At 39.6% G+C, this 16,446-nt stretch overlaps 1 protein-coding gene across 1 annotated transcript in view; it reads left to right on the forward strand.

Annotated features, from left to right (window-relative positions):
* Positions 1-16,446, forward strand: part of RNF17 (ring finger protein 17) — a 176,037-nt gene that overhangs the window by 1,295 nt on the left and 158,296 nt on the right. The window contains exons 2-3 of the mRNA XM_037037065.1: positions 3,101-3,236; positions 9,855-9,949. Of these exons, the coding sequence (XP_036892960.1) occupies positions 3,101-3,236; positions 9,855-9,949 (231 nt within the window). The remainder of the gene's footprint in view (positions 1-3,100; positions 3,237-9,854; positions 9,950-16,446) is intronic.

Here is a 16,446-nt window from a genome sequence, read left to right on the forward strand (position 1 = left end):
AGAAAGGGGGTGATAGACCCTTGTCCCCCGACTTTGATGAAGCCTGAGTCCTCAGTCTGCCTGCAAGAAAGCTCCTAGAATTCCTTGGCTATCTGCCTCCTCTGCCTGACTTAAGCCTGAAAACAAAGACTGAGGGTGTTGCAGCCTTGTGCTGGAAAGGGCAGTTGCCCGGGTAATTAGGCCCAAGAAAGGATATGTGAAGTCCTGTGAAACCTGCTTTGCTAAGAATGCTCTCATTTAAATGATAAGGGTCCAAGCAAGAAGTTTGTTCCTCAAAGTTTTATGGCTCTTTAGCTATCTGACCCTGATTGAAAATAACCCCTCATAGTTCTTTGAATGCTATCTATTGTTTGATTCTTACCTGTATTCTTCTGCAAAGTAACCCAATAAAAGCCCATTGAGGAAAAGGTTCTTGGCCCTTCTCCTTTGAGGGATAGGCCACCTTTCCTCCCCAAGCAGATCATGTCTTGGTAGTTTCACTTTCATCCATGGTGGACGGGGGATACTTTGTGGGCAAAGTTGCCTGCACAGAGAGGTAGCATGGGGGTGGGTTAAGTATTTGTTCCTTAAGAAAACAAAGTATAAAGATTTTTGGTCATGGGTGATGTGGGGTCAATACATGGCCCTTCCCCCTTCCATCCATGACTAAGGGCTAGTTAGAGGGTCCTGGCCAGAAGGAATGAATGTGCATTATTTTGGGAATGGATTGTAACTCCTTCCTTACCTACTTTTGGGATGGCTTCTTGTCCTGTGACTGCTTCTTGACCTTTTCCATCTGCATGTACATAATAATGTAATGTAGACCTGGGCCACATGTAGGTTTGTGCAACCTGGACCCATGCTGCCTTTGTCTGAATCCCTTATATAAATGAGCCTCAGAGTGGAGGAGGTGCAGTTTCTCTTGCACTGACCCACTGCTGTTCACATATAGTGAACTCCCCTGTATGTGAGTAACAAATGGCATGTCCAAATCTGCTAGTGCTCCAGGTAGTTTTTTCAGAATATCAAGAACACTTAAGCAGCTCCCTGGTTCGGGGCTCCTGTGCTACAGGTGAGCTTTTGAATTTCTGTTTATATTTCAAAAAAATGTAGAAGGGAAATAAAGAATATGTGCAGGCTCTTATTCTTAAAAGTTGAAGGCACCCTGCCATCATTTCCAGGTGCTTCCTCCACAATACACCTGCCACAGTGACTTTGTCCCTTGGTCACACTCTACTGCTTGAAGGGTGAAGTTCAAACTCAGCCCCACATTCAAGGCTGCCCAAAATTCCACGCCAATATACCTCTCAAAAAAACTCACTTTAAGGAAATTAATACTCTGGCCAAGAGGTCTATGAATTAATTTCCAAAGAGAGCACTGCATTTCTTATCTACCTTCTCTTGCTTATGGTGTTCCTTCTCCCTGGAATGCCTCCTTTCCTTTTGATACCTAAAGTGCTACCTAGGTTTTAGGGTCTAATGCAAACCCCGTGTCCTCTAGGAAAGCTCTTCATACCATATTGACTTTATCTTTCCAGAATGTAATGATTTTTATAGTCTCTAACTACCCTCTGGAATTCACCACAAGCTACCATAACAGAAGTTACTGTTTCAGGTAGAGATTGTTAGGGTGGGTGGGGATAGGAGGAAGCTCCTGCTGGACTTTGTCAAGACGGACATCCTCACAGTAACCTGAGTCCCAGGAAGAGACACCAATGCTGTACTGCTTCTTTGTTCAGAGGGCACCAATCCCCAGCTCCCACAAGGAGCCAATGAAAATAAAACCCCACTACATTCCCTGCTCAGGTGTGACTTCTCCTGGCCTCATCCTGCAGACTGGGAGAGTCTCACCCAGGTGGACAAACCCCAATAAAGCTCTTTACTGCCTATTTCATGGCTGATTGGCATTTCTTTCTCGGCAGAGCCTAAGAAAACCTCTCAGAGATTATACCTGTCCTGTTCTTCATAAATTCTTACCTTCACCGCTCCCAGCTCAACAACTGTTAGTAACGATGACCATCCCTTAGTCTGAAATTGTTAACTGAATTCCCCACCAGTAGACACCAATAGATTCTCCACTGAGGGTGCTTTTGGGTTGGGCACCATATATGCTTGTTTGTTTGGTTTTTTGTTTATTTTTTCAGTAAGACAACTCTAGTAGCACTTAGTTGTCTTTAACTTCATTTGAAACAATTTGGTTAGATTGTACAATCACAGCTGTCATATCAGTTTGCATTTTAAAAAACATTATAACTGGTGAATTTTGTGTAGCCATTTTAATATTGAAGATGGAAGAAAATAGGCAACATTTTCAGCATATTATGCTTATTTCAAGAAAAGTAAAAATGCAACTATAACAAAAAATATTTATGCAGCATATAGAGAAGGTGCTGTGACTGATCAAACGTGTCAGAAGTGGTTCTGCGAAGTTTCGTGCTGGAGATTTTTTGCTGGATGATATTCCAAGGACAAGTAGACCAATTAAAGTTGATAGTAATCAAATTGAAACATTAATTGAGATCACCTGTCTACCACAGGGACCCAGACAACATACTCAAAATATCCAAATCAATAATTATTAATGAAAATGAAAAATGTCTTTTATTTTATGGAAAAAAACTATGCAGACTTCTTGGCCAACCCAATAGTAGCCAATCCCTAACACATGATTCAAACATGGGGTTAAAATACTTTTTTATTTTTAAATAGGTATAGGGTTTTTGGCCCTGATAGATACCAGGAAAGGGGAATCCCTTCACTAGAGATTGTTTGCTTCCTGTGAGGCCTACTACAGAGTTGTAATTGTGTAATATGGAAAATGCAAAAGTGATGCACTGAGTGCTCAGGAGGTGACAGCTTTGGTAAAGGTTTGAGAGTGAACAGTCCTTCAAACTGCCACGTGCTCTTCCTTGGCAGTAAAGCTTCTGGTATAAAACAGAAAACAGCCCCCGCCCGCGTGCACGACCGTTGGCAGGGTGAAGCTGAGGGGCGGGGTCAAGTGGAGGGTTCGCGCTTTAATCTCCTAGCCTGCTGATTGGCAATCTGCAGTAATGCCTTCAATGATTGGTGGCTGGCGCGAGGGTTGCCGGGACCGGCACGTGGCACCGGTCCTTGAATCTAGAAGGCGGCAGCAGCGGAATATTCTGCAGGTTTCCTCACTTTGTTTTCCTTTCAGCAGATGGAAAGGAAGGACCGACAGTGGGTAGCTGCTGAAAGTCGGTGCGCTCGTTGTGAAAGAACAGTAACTAGAGCTTCCGGTGAGGAGCCCGAGGGTCAGCATAGCGGGGTCAGGGAGAAGGGTGGGGGGGATCGGTCCGGGCCACGGGCGTGGAGACAGGCTGGCAGCAGTTGGGCTGACTGGAAACGGTCACACAGGACACATCCTGTCGCCCCCCAGGGGCCAGCGTAGAGCCCAGTCGGTTGTGCGGGCGTCGCTCCTCCTCGGCGGTAGGTTCCGCCGCTTCTCCTCGACGTTCCTACAGGGCCCGGCATGTTCTCCCCTGCACGGGTTTGAAAACGCCTTCGGGTTCACGAAAGAGTCGGTGCCTTGCGGTCAAGACGTAATGAACCTTGAATTTCTTGTGTAGTTTTAGTTGTAGAAGTGGCAAATAGACCACTGTGAAATGTTCCTGACTTAAACAGCTATTGGAGATTTTTTTGGTGGGGGAGGGAATTATTGCTCAGTTTGCCGCTAAGAATTCCAATTATGCATCATATGTTTTTTTCTGTGCAAGGGAATATATACACAGCCTTCCTAGTGACCTATTTTTTTTCTTTATACAAGGTCTGTATTTTATATATGTTAGACTTTATTTTAGAGCAGTTTTAGGTTCGCATTGATCTGCTAATTTAGATTCTGCTCAAGTGAAAGCAGGTTCAAGTTATATTAATGTAATTTAAAGTACATTTTTAAATGTATTGGTGCCTTGGACTGCTCTGTCTCCGACAGGGATTAGTTGTAGAATTTCAACTCCTGGAGATAATGGTAAGTCTTGTTATCCTGTGTAATTGTTTAATGTTTGTACTTTCAAAATGAGTCACTCCATCAGTTTTCTTAGTCCCTCCTAGGTGGACCCAGATGGGGACTTGTGAACCTGTGTGGAGAGAAATTGGTGGGTTATGTTTCCCCGCGTGGAGACCGCGTTTCTCCTAATCTGAGTTTTGATCTTGGCTGTTGTATAGAAAGTCTCCATTGTTCTAAGGAAATAAAAGTTATAACATGAAGTTTTAGAACATGACCTTTTAAAAATCACTGGTTCTCTTTAAGAATTTTGTGTTACAATGCTTAGAAATACTCATTGGGAAAGGTGGTGCTTATGTATCTAGAATTGTGAAAAGTGCTTCCTCTCTGGTAAGCAGTGGTATACCACAAGTTATTTTGACTTGTACAATATAAGGAAATTTATAAAGACAAAACAGTTAAATGGTTAGATATTTTTGGCACTATCTCTGGAATTTAAATAGAGCTTTAAAAAGTTCGTTTGCTAGTAAGCAAGTTTCAGATACTTCACTTGGCCTAAAAACTAAAGCCTTAAAAAAATTACTGCTTTTAAAGTGAGAAATTGAGATTGATTTGTTCCACTAATTTATGCATTCATTGGTTGACTCTTGTATGTGCCATTACCAGGGGTTGAACCTGCAACCTTGGAGTATCAGAACAATGCTCTAACCAACTGAGCTACTGAGCCTAAACCTTTTTTGAATCAAAAGAATGCAGTTTTTAATCAGCAAGAACACTAGTTTTTTTTGGTGGTGAAAGATGATTGATTTTATCTAGTTTCTTTTCCTTTTTGTCTTGCAGTCTTTTAAAATGACATCCTTTTGAAGTTGCATAGCTAAAAACATGCTTATTATGATAAACTTTCAATTCTACTTAGAGAGTTAAAATCTTTTTTTCTAATGTTCAAGTACAGTTGTCTCCATTTTCACCCCATCACACCACCCTGCCCCACCCATCCTTGCCTCTCACCCTTGAACCTATCCGATTTGGCTTTGTCCACGTGTCCTTTATATAAGTTCCTTGATAACCCTTCCCCTATTTTCCCCCATGATCCCTCTCCCTGCTCCTCTCTGATTACTGTCAGTTCTTTATTTCAATGTCTCTGGTTGTATTTTGCTTGCTTGTTTTGTTTGTTTTGTTGATTAAGTTCCACTTATAGGTGAAATTATATGGTATTTGTGTTTTACTGCCTGGCTTATTTCGTTTAGCATAATGCTCTCCAGTTCCATCCATGCTGTCATGAAGGGTAGGAGCTCCTTTTTTTTTCTATGCTGTGTAGTATTCCATTGTGTAAATGTACTGCAGGGTTTTTTTTTTAAGATTTATTTATCTTTAGAGGGGAAGGGAAGGAGAGAAATATCAATGTATGGTTGCTTCTCGTGAGTCCCCTGCTGGGAACTGGCCGGCACCCCAGGCATGTACTCTGACTGGGAATCGAACCATGATCGTGTGGTTTGCAGGCCTGCGCTCAATCCATTGAGCTACACCAGTCAGGGACTGTACCACAGTTTTTTGATCCACTCATTTACTGATGGGCGCTTAGGTTGTTCTCAGCACTTGGCTATTGTAAATTGCGCTGCTATAAACATTGGAGTGCAGGGGTTCTTTTGAATTGGTGTTTTGGTATTTTTAAAGTATAATACCAGCAGTGGAATCTTAATAATAGCCCTGACTGCTGTGGCTTAGTGGGTTGGGCTGAGTCCTACAAACCAAAATATTGCTAGTTTAATACCCAGTCAGGGCACATGCCTGGGTTGTGAGCCAGGGCCCTGGGGTGTGGGGGCAGGGGGCCATGTCCAAGAGGTAATCCAATGGGTGTTCCTCTCACACCTTAATGTTTCTATCCCTCTCTTTCTCTCCCTTCCCCTCTAAATAGATAAATAAATTAATTAATTAAAATATTTAATAAAAAATCTTGATAACAGGTTTTCAATTGAGATTATGGTGTTTTCCTCATAAATGCTAGGTTTGTGAAAATGATCTTTACACGTATCATGTGTGTAGCAGTAGTAGCATCTAGCTCCTGTCATTGCCAGTATCTTAGTGGCATCTTACCAATGTCTCATATCTGCCCTCTGTCTGCTTTACAGCATGGGAAATATAAATTAGTAGAGGGCAGTACGATCAACTAGAAAAAACATTTCACTTGGAAACAGAACCAGGCTGGAGTCGGATTATACCATTTAATTAGCCACACAATCAAAATGTTTTCCCATCTCTAGGTTGCATATAACATTCTCAGCCTACTTAGCCATGATGTTTACACAGAGCCAATGAAGAATGTCAGAGCACATTGTGTGATTTTAAGACATGGCAAATTGAAAGTATCGTAGGTACCACAGACTATCTGAATTAATGCAAACAGTATTACATAGCATATTTTGCCATGTATAAATGCACAGTTTTTTGCCCAAATTTTTGAGGTGAAAAAGAAGAATGCACATTATACATGGGTAGTACTAATTCCATATCTCTATTAATGTTTTTAATTCTTTTATTTATACCTGTGCATTAAAAGTGTAACTCTAGCCCTGGCTGATGTAGCTCAGTGGATTAAGCATGGGCCTGCAAACCAAAGGATTGCCGTTCGATTCCCAGTTAGGGCACATGCCTGGGTTGCAGGCCAGTTCCCAGCAGGGAACACATGAGAGGGAACCATACATTGATATTTCTTTCCCTCTCTCCTTTCCTTCCCCTCTAAGGAGAAATAAATAAAAATCTTTAAAAAAAAAAAGTGTAACTCTCCAAAGCAATAATGATGTCCATGTGCTAAATAATACCCCGGAATACAATAATCAGTTTTGTGTCTTTATGTAAATAAATGAAAAACTGAATTAAAAAATTAAAACTGAAAATTTGGGTCAAAAACATAGGTGCACATTATACATGGTGAAATATACAGCTCTACTTGGTTTTCCTTCTGATATTTCTCACTCCTTCTGACAAGTATAGGTTTTCCTGAATTTTAATAAGTAATCCATTCTTATTTTTCTTTTTTCTACTCTTTCCCTATCTCTTTTTTATTTTATTTTTATTTTTCAAAAAATATTTTATTTATTTATTTTTAGAGGGGAAGGGAAGGAGAAAGAGTGGGAGAGAAACATCAATGTGTGGTTGCCTCTCATGTGTCCTCTACTGGGGACCTCGCCTGCAACCCAGGCATGTGCCCTGACTGGGAGTCAAACTGGCGACCCTTTGCCTCATGGGCCCATGCTCAATCCACTGAGCTACACCAGCCAGGGCTCCCTATCTCTTTTTTTTAAATTATATTTTCTTGATTATGCTATTAGTTGTCTTGATTTTTTTCCCTTTGCCCCCCTCCTCCCAGCACCACCCACTCCCTCAGGCAATCCTCCCCCATTGTTCATGGGGGTCATGGGTAGAAGTTCTTTGGCTGCTCCATTTCCTATACTGTACTTTGCATCCATATGGCTATTCTATAATTACCTATTTGTACTTCTTAATCCCCTCACCTCTTCACCCTTTCTCCCACAACCCCCTCCCATCTTGACAATCATCAAAATTTCTATATCCATGATTCTGACTCTGTTTTTCTGCTTAGTTTGTTTTTTAGATTCAATTGTTGATATGTATTTTTGCCATTTTATTCACAGTTTTGATCTTTTTTTTAAATAAGTCCTTTTAACATTTTATATTATAATGTTTTGGTGATGAACTCCTTTAGTTTTTTCTTGTCTGGGAAGCTGTTTATCTGCTCTTCAATCCTGAATGATAGCTTTGCTGGGTATAGCAATCTTGGCCGTAGGTCACTGCTTTTCATGACTTTGACTATTTCTTGCCAGTCCCTTCTAGCCTGCAAAGTTTCTTTTGAGAAATAAACTGACAGTCTTAAGAGAATTCTCCTGTAGGTAACTAACTTTTCACTCTTGCTGTTTTTATGAGTTTCTCTTTATCTTTAATGTTTGGCATTTTAATTATGATGTGTCTTGGAGTGGGCCTTTTTGCATCTATCTTGTTTGGGACTCTGCATCCTGGACTTGAATGTCATTTCCTTCACCAAATTAGGGAAATTTTCTGTCATTATTTTTTCAAATAAGTTTCCAATTTCTTGCTCTTTCACTTCTTCTGGCACCCCTGTGATGTGAGTGTTGGACCTCTTGAAGTTGTCCCATACACAGCTCATGGGACAAATAAGCTTTCCTCATTTTTTTTGGATTTTTTTTCTTGTTGTTGTTATGATTGGTTGTTTTTTGTTCCTTATGTTCCAAGTGATTGATTTGATTCTCGGCTTCATCCGCTCTGCTTTATTTCCCTGTAAATTGGTCTTGATTTTAGTTACTGTATCTTTTCATTTCTAACTGGGTCTTTTATGCTGCTGAGTCCTTGCTAAGTTCCTTGAGCATCCTTATAGCCAGTGTTTTGAATTCTGCATCTGATAAATTGCTTGTCTCCATTTTGTGTAGCTCTTTCTCCAGAGTTTTGATCTGTTCTTTCATTTGGGCCATGATTCTTTGTCTCCTTGTTGTGGCAGCCTCCCTGTGTTTCTTTCTATGTATTAGATAGAACAGCTTTGACTCTATGTCATGGTAGTGTGGCCTAATGTTATAGGTATCCTATAGGGTCCAGTGGCACAGCCTCTCCTATCACCCAAGCTGAGTACTCAGAGTGTTCCCTTTGTGTGTGCTGAGTATACTCTACTCTTGTAGTTGAGCCTTGGTCGCTGTTGGCAGACCAATGAGAGGAATTTACCCAGGTCAGTCAGCTGCAAGGGCTGGCTATGTTCACTTACCACCAACCTCCAACTTCCACAGAGAATCAGCTGTGCAAGAGCAGAGTAGTGGTGTTCCAAAGTGGCCTGCATCTTTCCCCTGGGTCTACTGGCCTTGGGGTTTCCTAGGTTGTGCAGGCCAAGGTCAGCTTCCACCTGTGTTCTGCCTGGGGCCACCCTTTCTGAGCTATAAAACAATCTGAGATGGCTGCTGCTTGAGCTGGGCTTGGAGATTCCCAGGTGAAGCCAAGTGGTGAATCTGTGCTGAATGCTGCTAGTACCAGGCCTGAGACTCACTGGGGCCACCTGTTGTTTGAGAGGATATAGGAAGTTATGAAACATGAGCCAAGACCAGCCATTCATATGAAAAAGCAGCTTGGGTGGGCCCATAAGTTCGGTGGGGTGATTTCCAAGGCAGGTCAAACAGTTTACAGGTTGAAGGAGTCTCAGATACGGCACCAACATGCCAGCTCTTTAATGGGGGGAGATTTAGAAAAGGGACAGTGACCTCTGCTCACCTCGAGACCAGACACTTCAGTTCCTCCCTTTATACCTCTAATGTCTTTCAAGCTGCTACTCTGGTGCTGGAGCTCAGAGGGAGTGAATCTGAGTGGGTGAGTCCTTTCGTGGGTTCTTTCAGAAGAACTGCTTAGGACTCCAGAAGTTTCTTCCTCAGACTCACTTCTCGCTGGTTTTTGCATCCAGAGTTGTTGGGACGTATCCTTAGGATGTCATTGGAATCCTGTGCTGGGGGGTTGGTGTGGGCCTGGAGTTCCTAACTCCCAAGAAATCCCTCCCAAATTTTTATCCACCACACATGGATGAGGGACCAGCCCATTCAGTGTCTGCGCCCCTCCTGCCAATCTGGACGGATGTGGTTTCTTTAATTTGGTAGTTATCAGACTACCATTCAACTTAATTTCTGATATTTCTGAGTGCTGGCGATTCTGCATTTTAGTTGTAATTTTGATATGGTTGTGCAAAGAGGCAAGCCATGTCTGTGTACACCACCATATTAAGTCATCCATTTCTGACTAACTTTTGATATCTTTTCATACACAAGAAAATCTCCTCTAACTTTCCCCTTTGACTAGTGCTGCATAATGTTAACAAATGGGAAAGATTAATTCATAATTTCATCAATAGGTCACCACAATGAACTTCAGTGTGGACATGCTTTTTGTGAACTATGTTTATTAGTAACTGAAGAATACAGCACAATTATATGCCCTGCTTGTGAGGTAAGCTTTATCATCTTTCATATTGAATACAGTACAACCAAATGTTAATGGTAAAAATGTTAGAGAAATAAAACATGCTTCTAGTTGGAAACTTTTTAGTTGCATTTTTATTGCTGACATTTAAGCCAAGATGCCTAGCAAAAGATAATGCTATTCCCATACACTTTACAATTGTTCAAAGTGATTAAGAAAACTACAAGGTTAAGGTCATATATTACTCAGCGTATGTGTCTTGACTCTTTGGAGAATTCTGTGGAAAATTGGCTCTATTTATTTTTATTTTAGTGAAGTATACAAATCTGTTTCCTCCTTTCCACACATACCAGTACTATGCAAACAAATTTTGAACACCACCTGCCCTTCAACCTTTCTATGTCATCAAATTTATATTTGTAGAGATGTTATAGTATAGAAAGAGAAACAAAACGGAGGCCTAAAGTTAATGTTAACTTCAGAAGCACTAAAAATAGTACAGTTGCACCAGGACTTATGTCTATGGACCCATAATAATGAGATCAAATCAACATTTAAAATAAAATTTAATGAACATCATTTGCATTCACTACAAATACGAATGTAATTTGTTTTATGTTGCATGTTTCTGGAAAGTTGGCTTAATCTCTAAATTCTCAATGTTCCACTTGAGAGATACAATGATGAGGGTTTGTATTGATTGTTTTCTGTGGCATTGTGGCAGGCAGTTCCTGCGGAGGCAGAAGACCTGGAATGCAATCCTAGTTCTGTCACACTAAACCTGGATTTCCTTATTTGTCGTGGGGAAATAATACTTGCCTTTATCTCATAGTATTGCAAGAGTTAAATCTGAAGTATATCAAAGTTCTCTGCAAGCCTCTAGGTCATTAAAATAAATGTTCTAGTCAACCCTTGGTTATTTAGGTGCAGATTAACTGGTTTGCACATTAAACGTTCTAGAAATATATATATACCCATATTTTTCGGACTGTAAGATACACCTTCCCCTCCCTTTTTTTTCTTCTCCCCTCCAAATTTGGGAGGAATAGTGGTTGTTAATGCTGCTGTTGAATTCTGTTTACATTTACATTGGTGAAATATTATTTGTTATTAAATATTTTACCACATTTTTCCTTCAACATTTTCCTCCTCTAAAACCTAGATGTGTCTTATGGTTCAAAAATACGGTACATATTTACAGATTTGAAAGTTTTAATTATAGCAGAAACATACACATATTAGCAGATGTCTGCTTTGGAATTAAATACTTAACAAATTAAGGCCTTCATTGTGGGAAATTCTTACTCCTTTTCCTTTCTTGACAGTTCCTCAGATGTGGCTCCTACGTAGTTAAGACAAGGGGGACCTGGCTCCTGTGGTTGTAGTGGAAGCTCCCTGATCAGTTTAGTCTTCTGGTGGGTAAAGAGTAAGAAAAAGTGAAGGAGCAGGCAGCCAGAACTTTTTCTGTCCATATCCATAGATGTATTAGTAACTTTTGCCCTTTTTGGCAAATGATTTCACATTTGATGGTTTTAAATCATTATACTGTAGTATTTTGGATAATATCTATACACATGTTCATAGTTGTTGACAAATACTGGTTTTGATTTTAAGGTTATAATATATCTATTTTGTAATATATTGGCTAGTTCTGACTATGTCACTGGAGACATGTGATTTGTCCCATCCTTCCATCCTTTCCCCCTTCCCTGGTACTATTAGCAAGGGGCTATTTTCAAGTTTTCTAGATGCACCAAAGCTGATCGCTGTTTAAATGAATCCTTTGAGAAATTGCCGAAATCATTATCACACTTACAAATTTTTTAAGTTGAGATTTTTGTTGATATTTAGTATTTATTTGGAATAAAAATGGGAGAATTCAGTCTAAATTAGTGAAAAGTGTGAATTTATTAAATACTTCTGGAATGTGGTTTATTACTTTTAACTTAATATATATGTGCTCCAAAAAGTAAGTGCTCTATAAAGTAAGTTGAGTTGCTGTATTCTTGTTAAGCTTGTAATTTGTTTTTCATGTTGAAGGTGATGCTGTTTATTTCAAACTTGAGACTAAAACGATTTCATTCAGGGTTAGGGGTATACATTTGTTCTTATATCTGAGAGTGGGTAAATAGTATGAATTTATCTTTCATAGTTGTATGTTTTTAAAATAACATTCCTCCTCTGCTTTTGAGTAATATTAATGGTTTTTAAATAATAACCATTCTATAGTTTTGCACAGTCAGATGGCAGATTTTGTTCCAAATAGGATCATACTTAGGTATCATTCCAGAAGTACCAGCATTTTATTGATCTTTCAGACATGAGTCTAAAAATATATTGTGCATGAACAAAGGATAAGTTATCCAATTAATATATAATATATATTAAAATCCCATGTGGATTGTAAATGTTCATAATATACAAATTGAGAGTATAAACTGGAAGAAAATGCAGATAATTTAATCTTAGATGGGGAAGTCTTATTAAATATATCACTGAAGTCAGAAACCAAAGAAGAAATGATCATTAAATCTTACCACAAGTAACAAAACAAACAAGAACAACACCATAAATAAAACTTAAATGAGAAGCTAGGGTAGGAAGAGAAAGAAAGCTTGTATTATACTTAATTATAAGTTAAGAATCTTTGTACAGTTTTCACTGAACTCTTTTAAATCACTTGAATAAATAGTGTTTTTTTTAATTGGAAGACATGTCCTGTATCATCAAATCTCTTGATAGTCTTCATGCCAATAGAGTTCTTGCAAACATGGTGACTGTTTCTAAAATCTGCTGGACTTTCCGTATGAAGTGTGGCAAGCATTAACCCCACAAAGAAACATAATACAAGAAGGACAAGGATCTCTTGTTTGCGCAGGGAAAGCAGCATAATGATGGAAAGTAGAGTGGCTGTGGAGGGCAGACTAAGCTGCAGAAGGGCTAAAAAACAAAGAAGATTGTGCTGAGGCTTAAATGTGTTGAGCCCAACTACAGATCCTAAGAGAAGGCCATTAAGAAATCCGAGCCTGTTGAACTGGATGGAGATAGGAAGAGTGATCCAGTAATCCAGTCTTAAGATTCTTATTTTGTTTTATTATGCAACAAAAAATGTTCAGAATACATTTGCTTAAAAAATAAATCTTTTCATAGTAACAGTAACCTCTTACTGTGAAATTTCAAGCCAAAGGGGGATAAATGAGGAGACAAATAGAAATTAAGGTTTTAGCCCCCAATTTTGGGGAGGGTTTTTAAAAATAACATTTAGTTCAGTGTGATTTGTTAAAGGTAACACTTTTTCCATAATTATCTAACAATACATGGCTACCTTTGGTTCCTCACACTTAAAACCTTGGCAGAACATTGTCTTCCCCACCAAAGGTGTATATTTAAATGGGAGACCATTACATTTAGTCATCTGCTTTATTTCTCTTAGCAACATTAACTTATTCTCATGAGAACCTCCTGCATTACTTTTAATGGCTGCGTACTAAGCCATGTACATAAGTGATATAATTCTTAACTAATCTCTTCATTATAAACATTTAGGTGGTTTTCACAATTTTTCACTATGTCTTTTACACAATTCCTCAAACTTACACCTACCAAAAAAATTCCACTAGTTCTGTTAATTTCTAGTTCCAAAACAAATTCATGTTTCCATTTGTCATTTGTTTAATGTTTGACAATTGGATGAGCAAAAAAAAAAAAAATGAACATCTCCTTGTTTTAAGTTGTAATTCCCTGACTACTAGTGAAATTGAGCAAATTCTCCGATGTCTTCAACAGACCCTTTCAGAGGGAATTATTATACTTAATTATTATTATTATTATTATTATTATTTAAATTGGAAGAGGCTTTGCATATTTCCCTTTTGAATTGTCTTTTCCTAATTTGTAGAAATACTTCATGTGATAGTGATGCTACCACTTTGTCCTGTGTGTTTAGCTATTTTCTACCAATCTTTCACTTTCGTTTTTTATTTTTTATTTATTTATTTATTTTAGTTTAAGATGCTATATTTTTAGTAGTTACACACCAATACAGGATGGATGCACACTTCTTTATTATCTTTCTTTTTTACTTTTTAAAATTTAATTATTGTTCAAATACAGTTTTCTATTTTTTAATCGCTTCCCAGCCCACCCCGCCCCAGTGCTCCCCACCTCCCTCTCATTTCCACCCCCCTTAGTTGTTGTCCATGTGTCCTTTATACTTGTTCCTCTGAATCCTTCCCCTTTTCCCCTGAAATTCGCTCCCCTCTCCCCTCTGGTCCCTGTCTGCCTGTTGTCTGTTTCAGTGTCTTTGGTTATATTATGCTTGCTTGTTTGTTTTGCTGTTTAGGTTCCTGTTAAAGGTGAGATCATATGGTATTTGTCTTTCATTGCCTGGCTTATTTCACTCAGCATAATGCTTTCCAGTTCCATCCATGCTGTTGCAAAGGGTGGGAGCTCCTTCTTCCTTTCTGCTGCATAGAATTCCATTGTGTAAATGTACCATAGTTTTTCAATTCATTCATTTACCGATGGGCACCTAGGTTGCTTCCAACTCTTGAACATTGGGGTGCATAGGTTCTTTTGGATTGGTGTTTCAAGGTTCTTAGAATATAATCCTAGCAGTGGAATTGCTGGGTCAAAAGGCATATTCATTTGTAGTTTTCTTAGAAAATTCCATGCTCTTTTCCATAGTGGTTATACCAGTCTGCAATCCCACCAACACTGAACTAGGGTCCCCTTTTCCCCACAACCTCTCAAACACTTGTTGTTTGTTGCTTTGTTTATGATAGCCATTCTGACCAGTGTAAAGTGGTATCTTATTGTGGTTTTAATTTGCATCTGTCTGATAGCTAGCGATATTGAGCATCTTTTCATGTGTCTCTGGATCTTCTGTATGTCCTCCTTGGAGAATTGTCTGTTCAAGTTCTTTGCCCATTTTTTAATTGGGTTGCTTGTCTTCTTAGAGTGGAGTTGTGTAAGTTCTTTGTATATTTTGGAGATTAAATCTTTGTCTGAGGTATCATTGGCAAATATGTTTTCCCATATATTTGTTCCTCTTTTTATTTTAATGATGTTTTCTTTAGCCATGCAGAAGCTTTTTATCTTGATGAGATCCCATTTTTTTATTCTTTCCTTTATGTCCCTTGCTCTAGGGGACATATTAGTAAAAATGTTGCTGCATGAAATAGTTGAGATTTTCCTGCCAATGTTCTCCTCTAGGACTTTAATGGTGTCACGGCTTGTATTTAAGTCTTTTATCCACCTTGAATTTATTTTGGTGTATGGTGTAAGTTGGTGCTCAAGTTTCATTTTTTTGCATGTAGCTGTCCAGTTCTCCTAACACTGTTTGTTGAAGAGGCTATTTTTACTCCCTTTTATGTCACTGCCCCCGTTGTCGAATATTAATTGAATGTAGAGACTTGGGTTTATTTCTGGGCTCTCTGTTCCATAGGGCTCTGTGCCTGTTTTGATGGCAGTATCAGGCTGTTTTGATTGCACTGGCCTTGTAATATAGTTTGGTATCAGGTGTTGTGATCCCTCCTACTTTGTTCTTCTTTCTCAACATAGCAGCTGCTCTTCGGAGTCGTTTATGGTTCCATATAAGGTTTTAAAGTGTTTGTTCTATGTCTGTGCAATATGCCATTGGTACTTTAATAGGTATTGCATTGAATCTGCAAATTGCTTTGGATAGTTGTTGTAGACTGCTCTGTCTAGTTTTAGGAATTGTATCTCGACCCCTTGTGGCTAAGGGCGAGGGATGACCTTTGGAGTGCCAGCCATAGGAGACAAAGCTTGTCTCTGGTAGCAAGTGCTGCCTCAGTTTCCTCTCCCTGCCCCCAAAGCTTGGTTGGAAGTCAATGATGGGTAAGACCCCTCACAGAAGGGGGCAACCTAAGCCAGACTCGATCACTTCGGAGGCCTTCATGGAAGGACTCGGGGAGGTTGCAACCAAGAGGGAGCAATGGACTCTCGCCCCCCCAGCTTTGATTTAGCCTGAGTCCCCATGTACTCTGGGAGAAGTGCTTCATGGCTTTAATCCCCTTAAGCCTGAATACTTTTTGGGAAGGGGTGCAGCTCCTTACCTTGCTAGAGCGTGTCCTGGGGAACAATCTGGCATCACAAAGGCTTCCTGATAAACCTGTGAAATCTCTGCTAAGAGTGCTTTCATTCATATGTTAAGGGTTCGAGCAGGAAACCCTAAAACTCTGTTCCTGACAGACTGACTAATAGTGTAAGCCCTCAGATTTCTTTGAAATGTTATCTACTGTTTGATCCTTGCTGCCTTGTATTCCTGTGTATTAGAACCCAATGAAAGGCCCTGGAGGAGGGGACTCTCAAGGCCTTTTTCTCCGAGGAGAAACTGGCTGCTGTTGGCCTTTTTCCCCTGAGAAACTGGCCACCAGCCCACGACATTTTCCCAACAGGGAAACTGGCCACTCCTCCTCCCTAAGCAGTTCACATCATGTCTCAGTCATATTTACACACCTCAGCATGCACCCAGGAGGACTTAGAGAAAAGTTGCTCCAACA

The sequence above is a fragment of the Sturnira hondurensis genome, unplaced genomic scaffold (genome assembly GCF_014824575.4).
Source record: "Sturnira hondurensis isolate 20B ecotype Veracruz unplaced genomic scaffold, ASM1482457v3 Scaffold0022910, whole genome shotgun sequence".
Lineage (NCBI taxonomy): Eukaryota > Metazoa > Chordata > Mammalia > Chiroptera > Phyllostomidae > Sturnira > Sturnira hondurensis.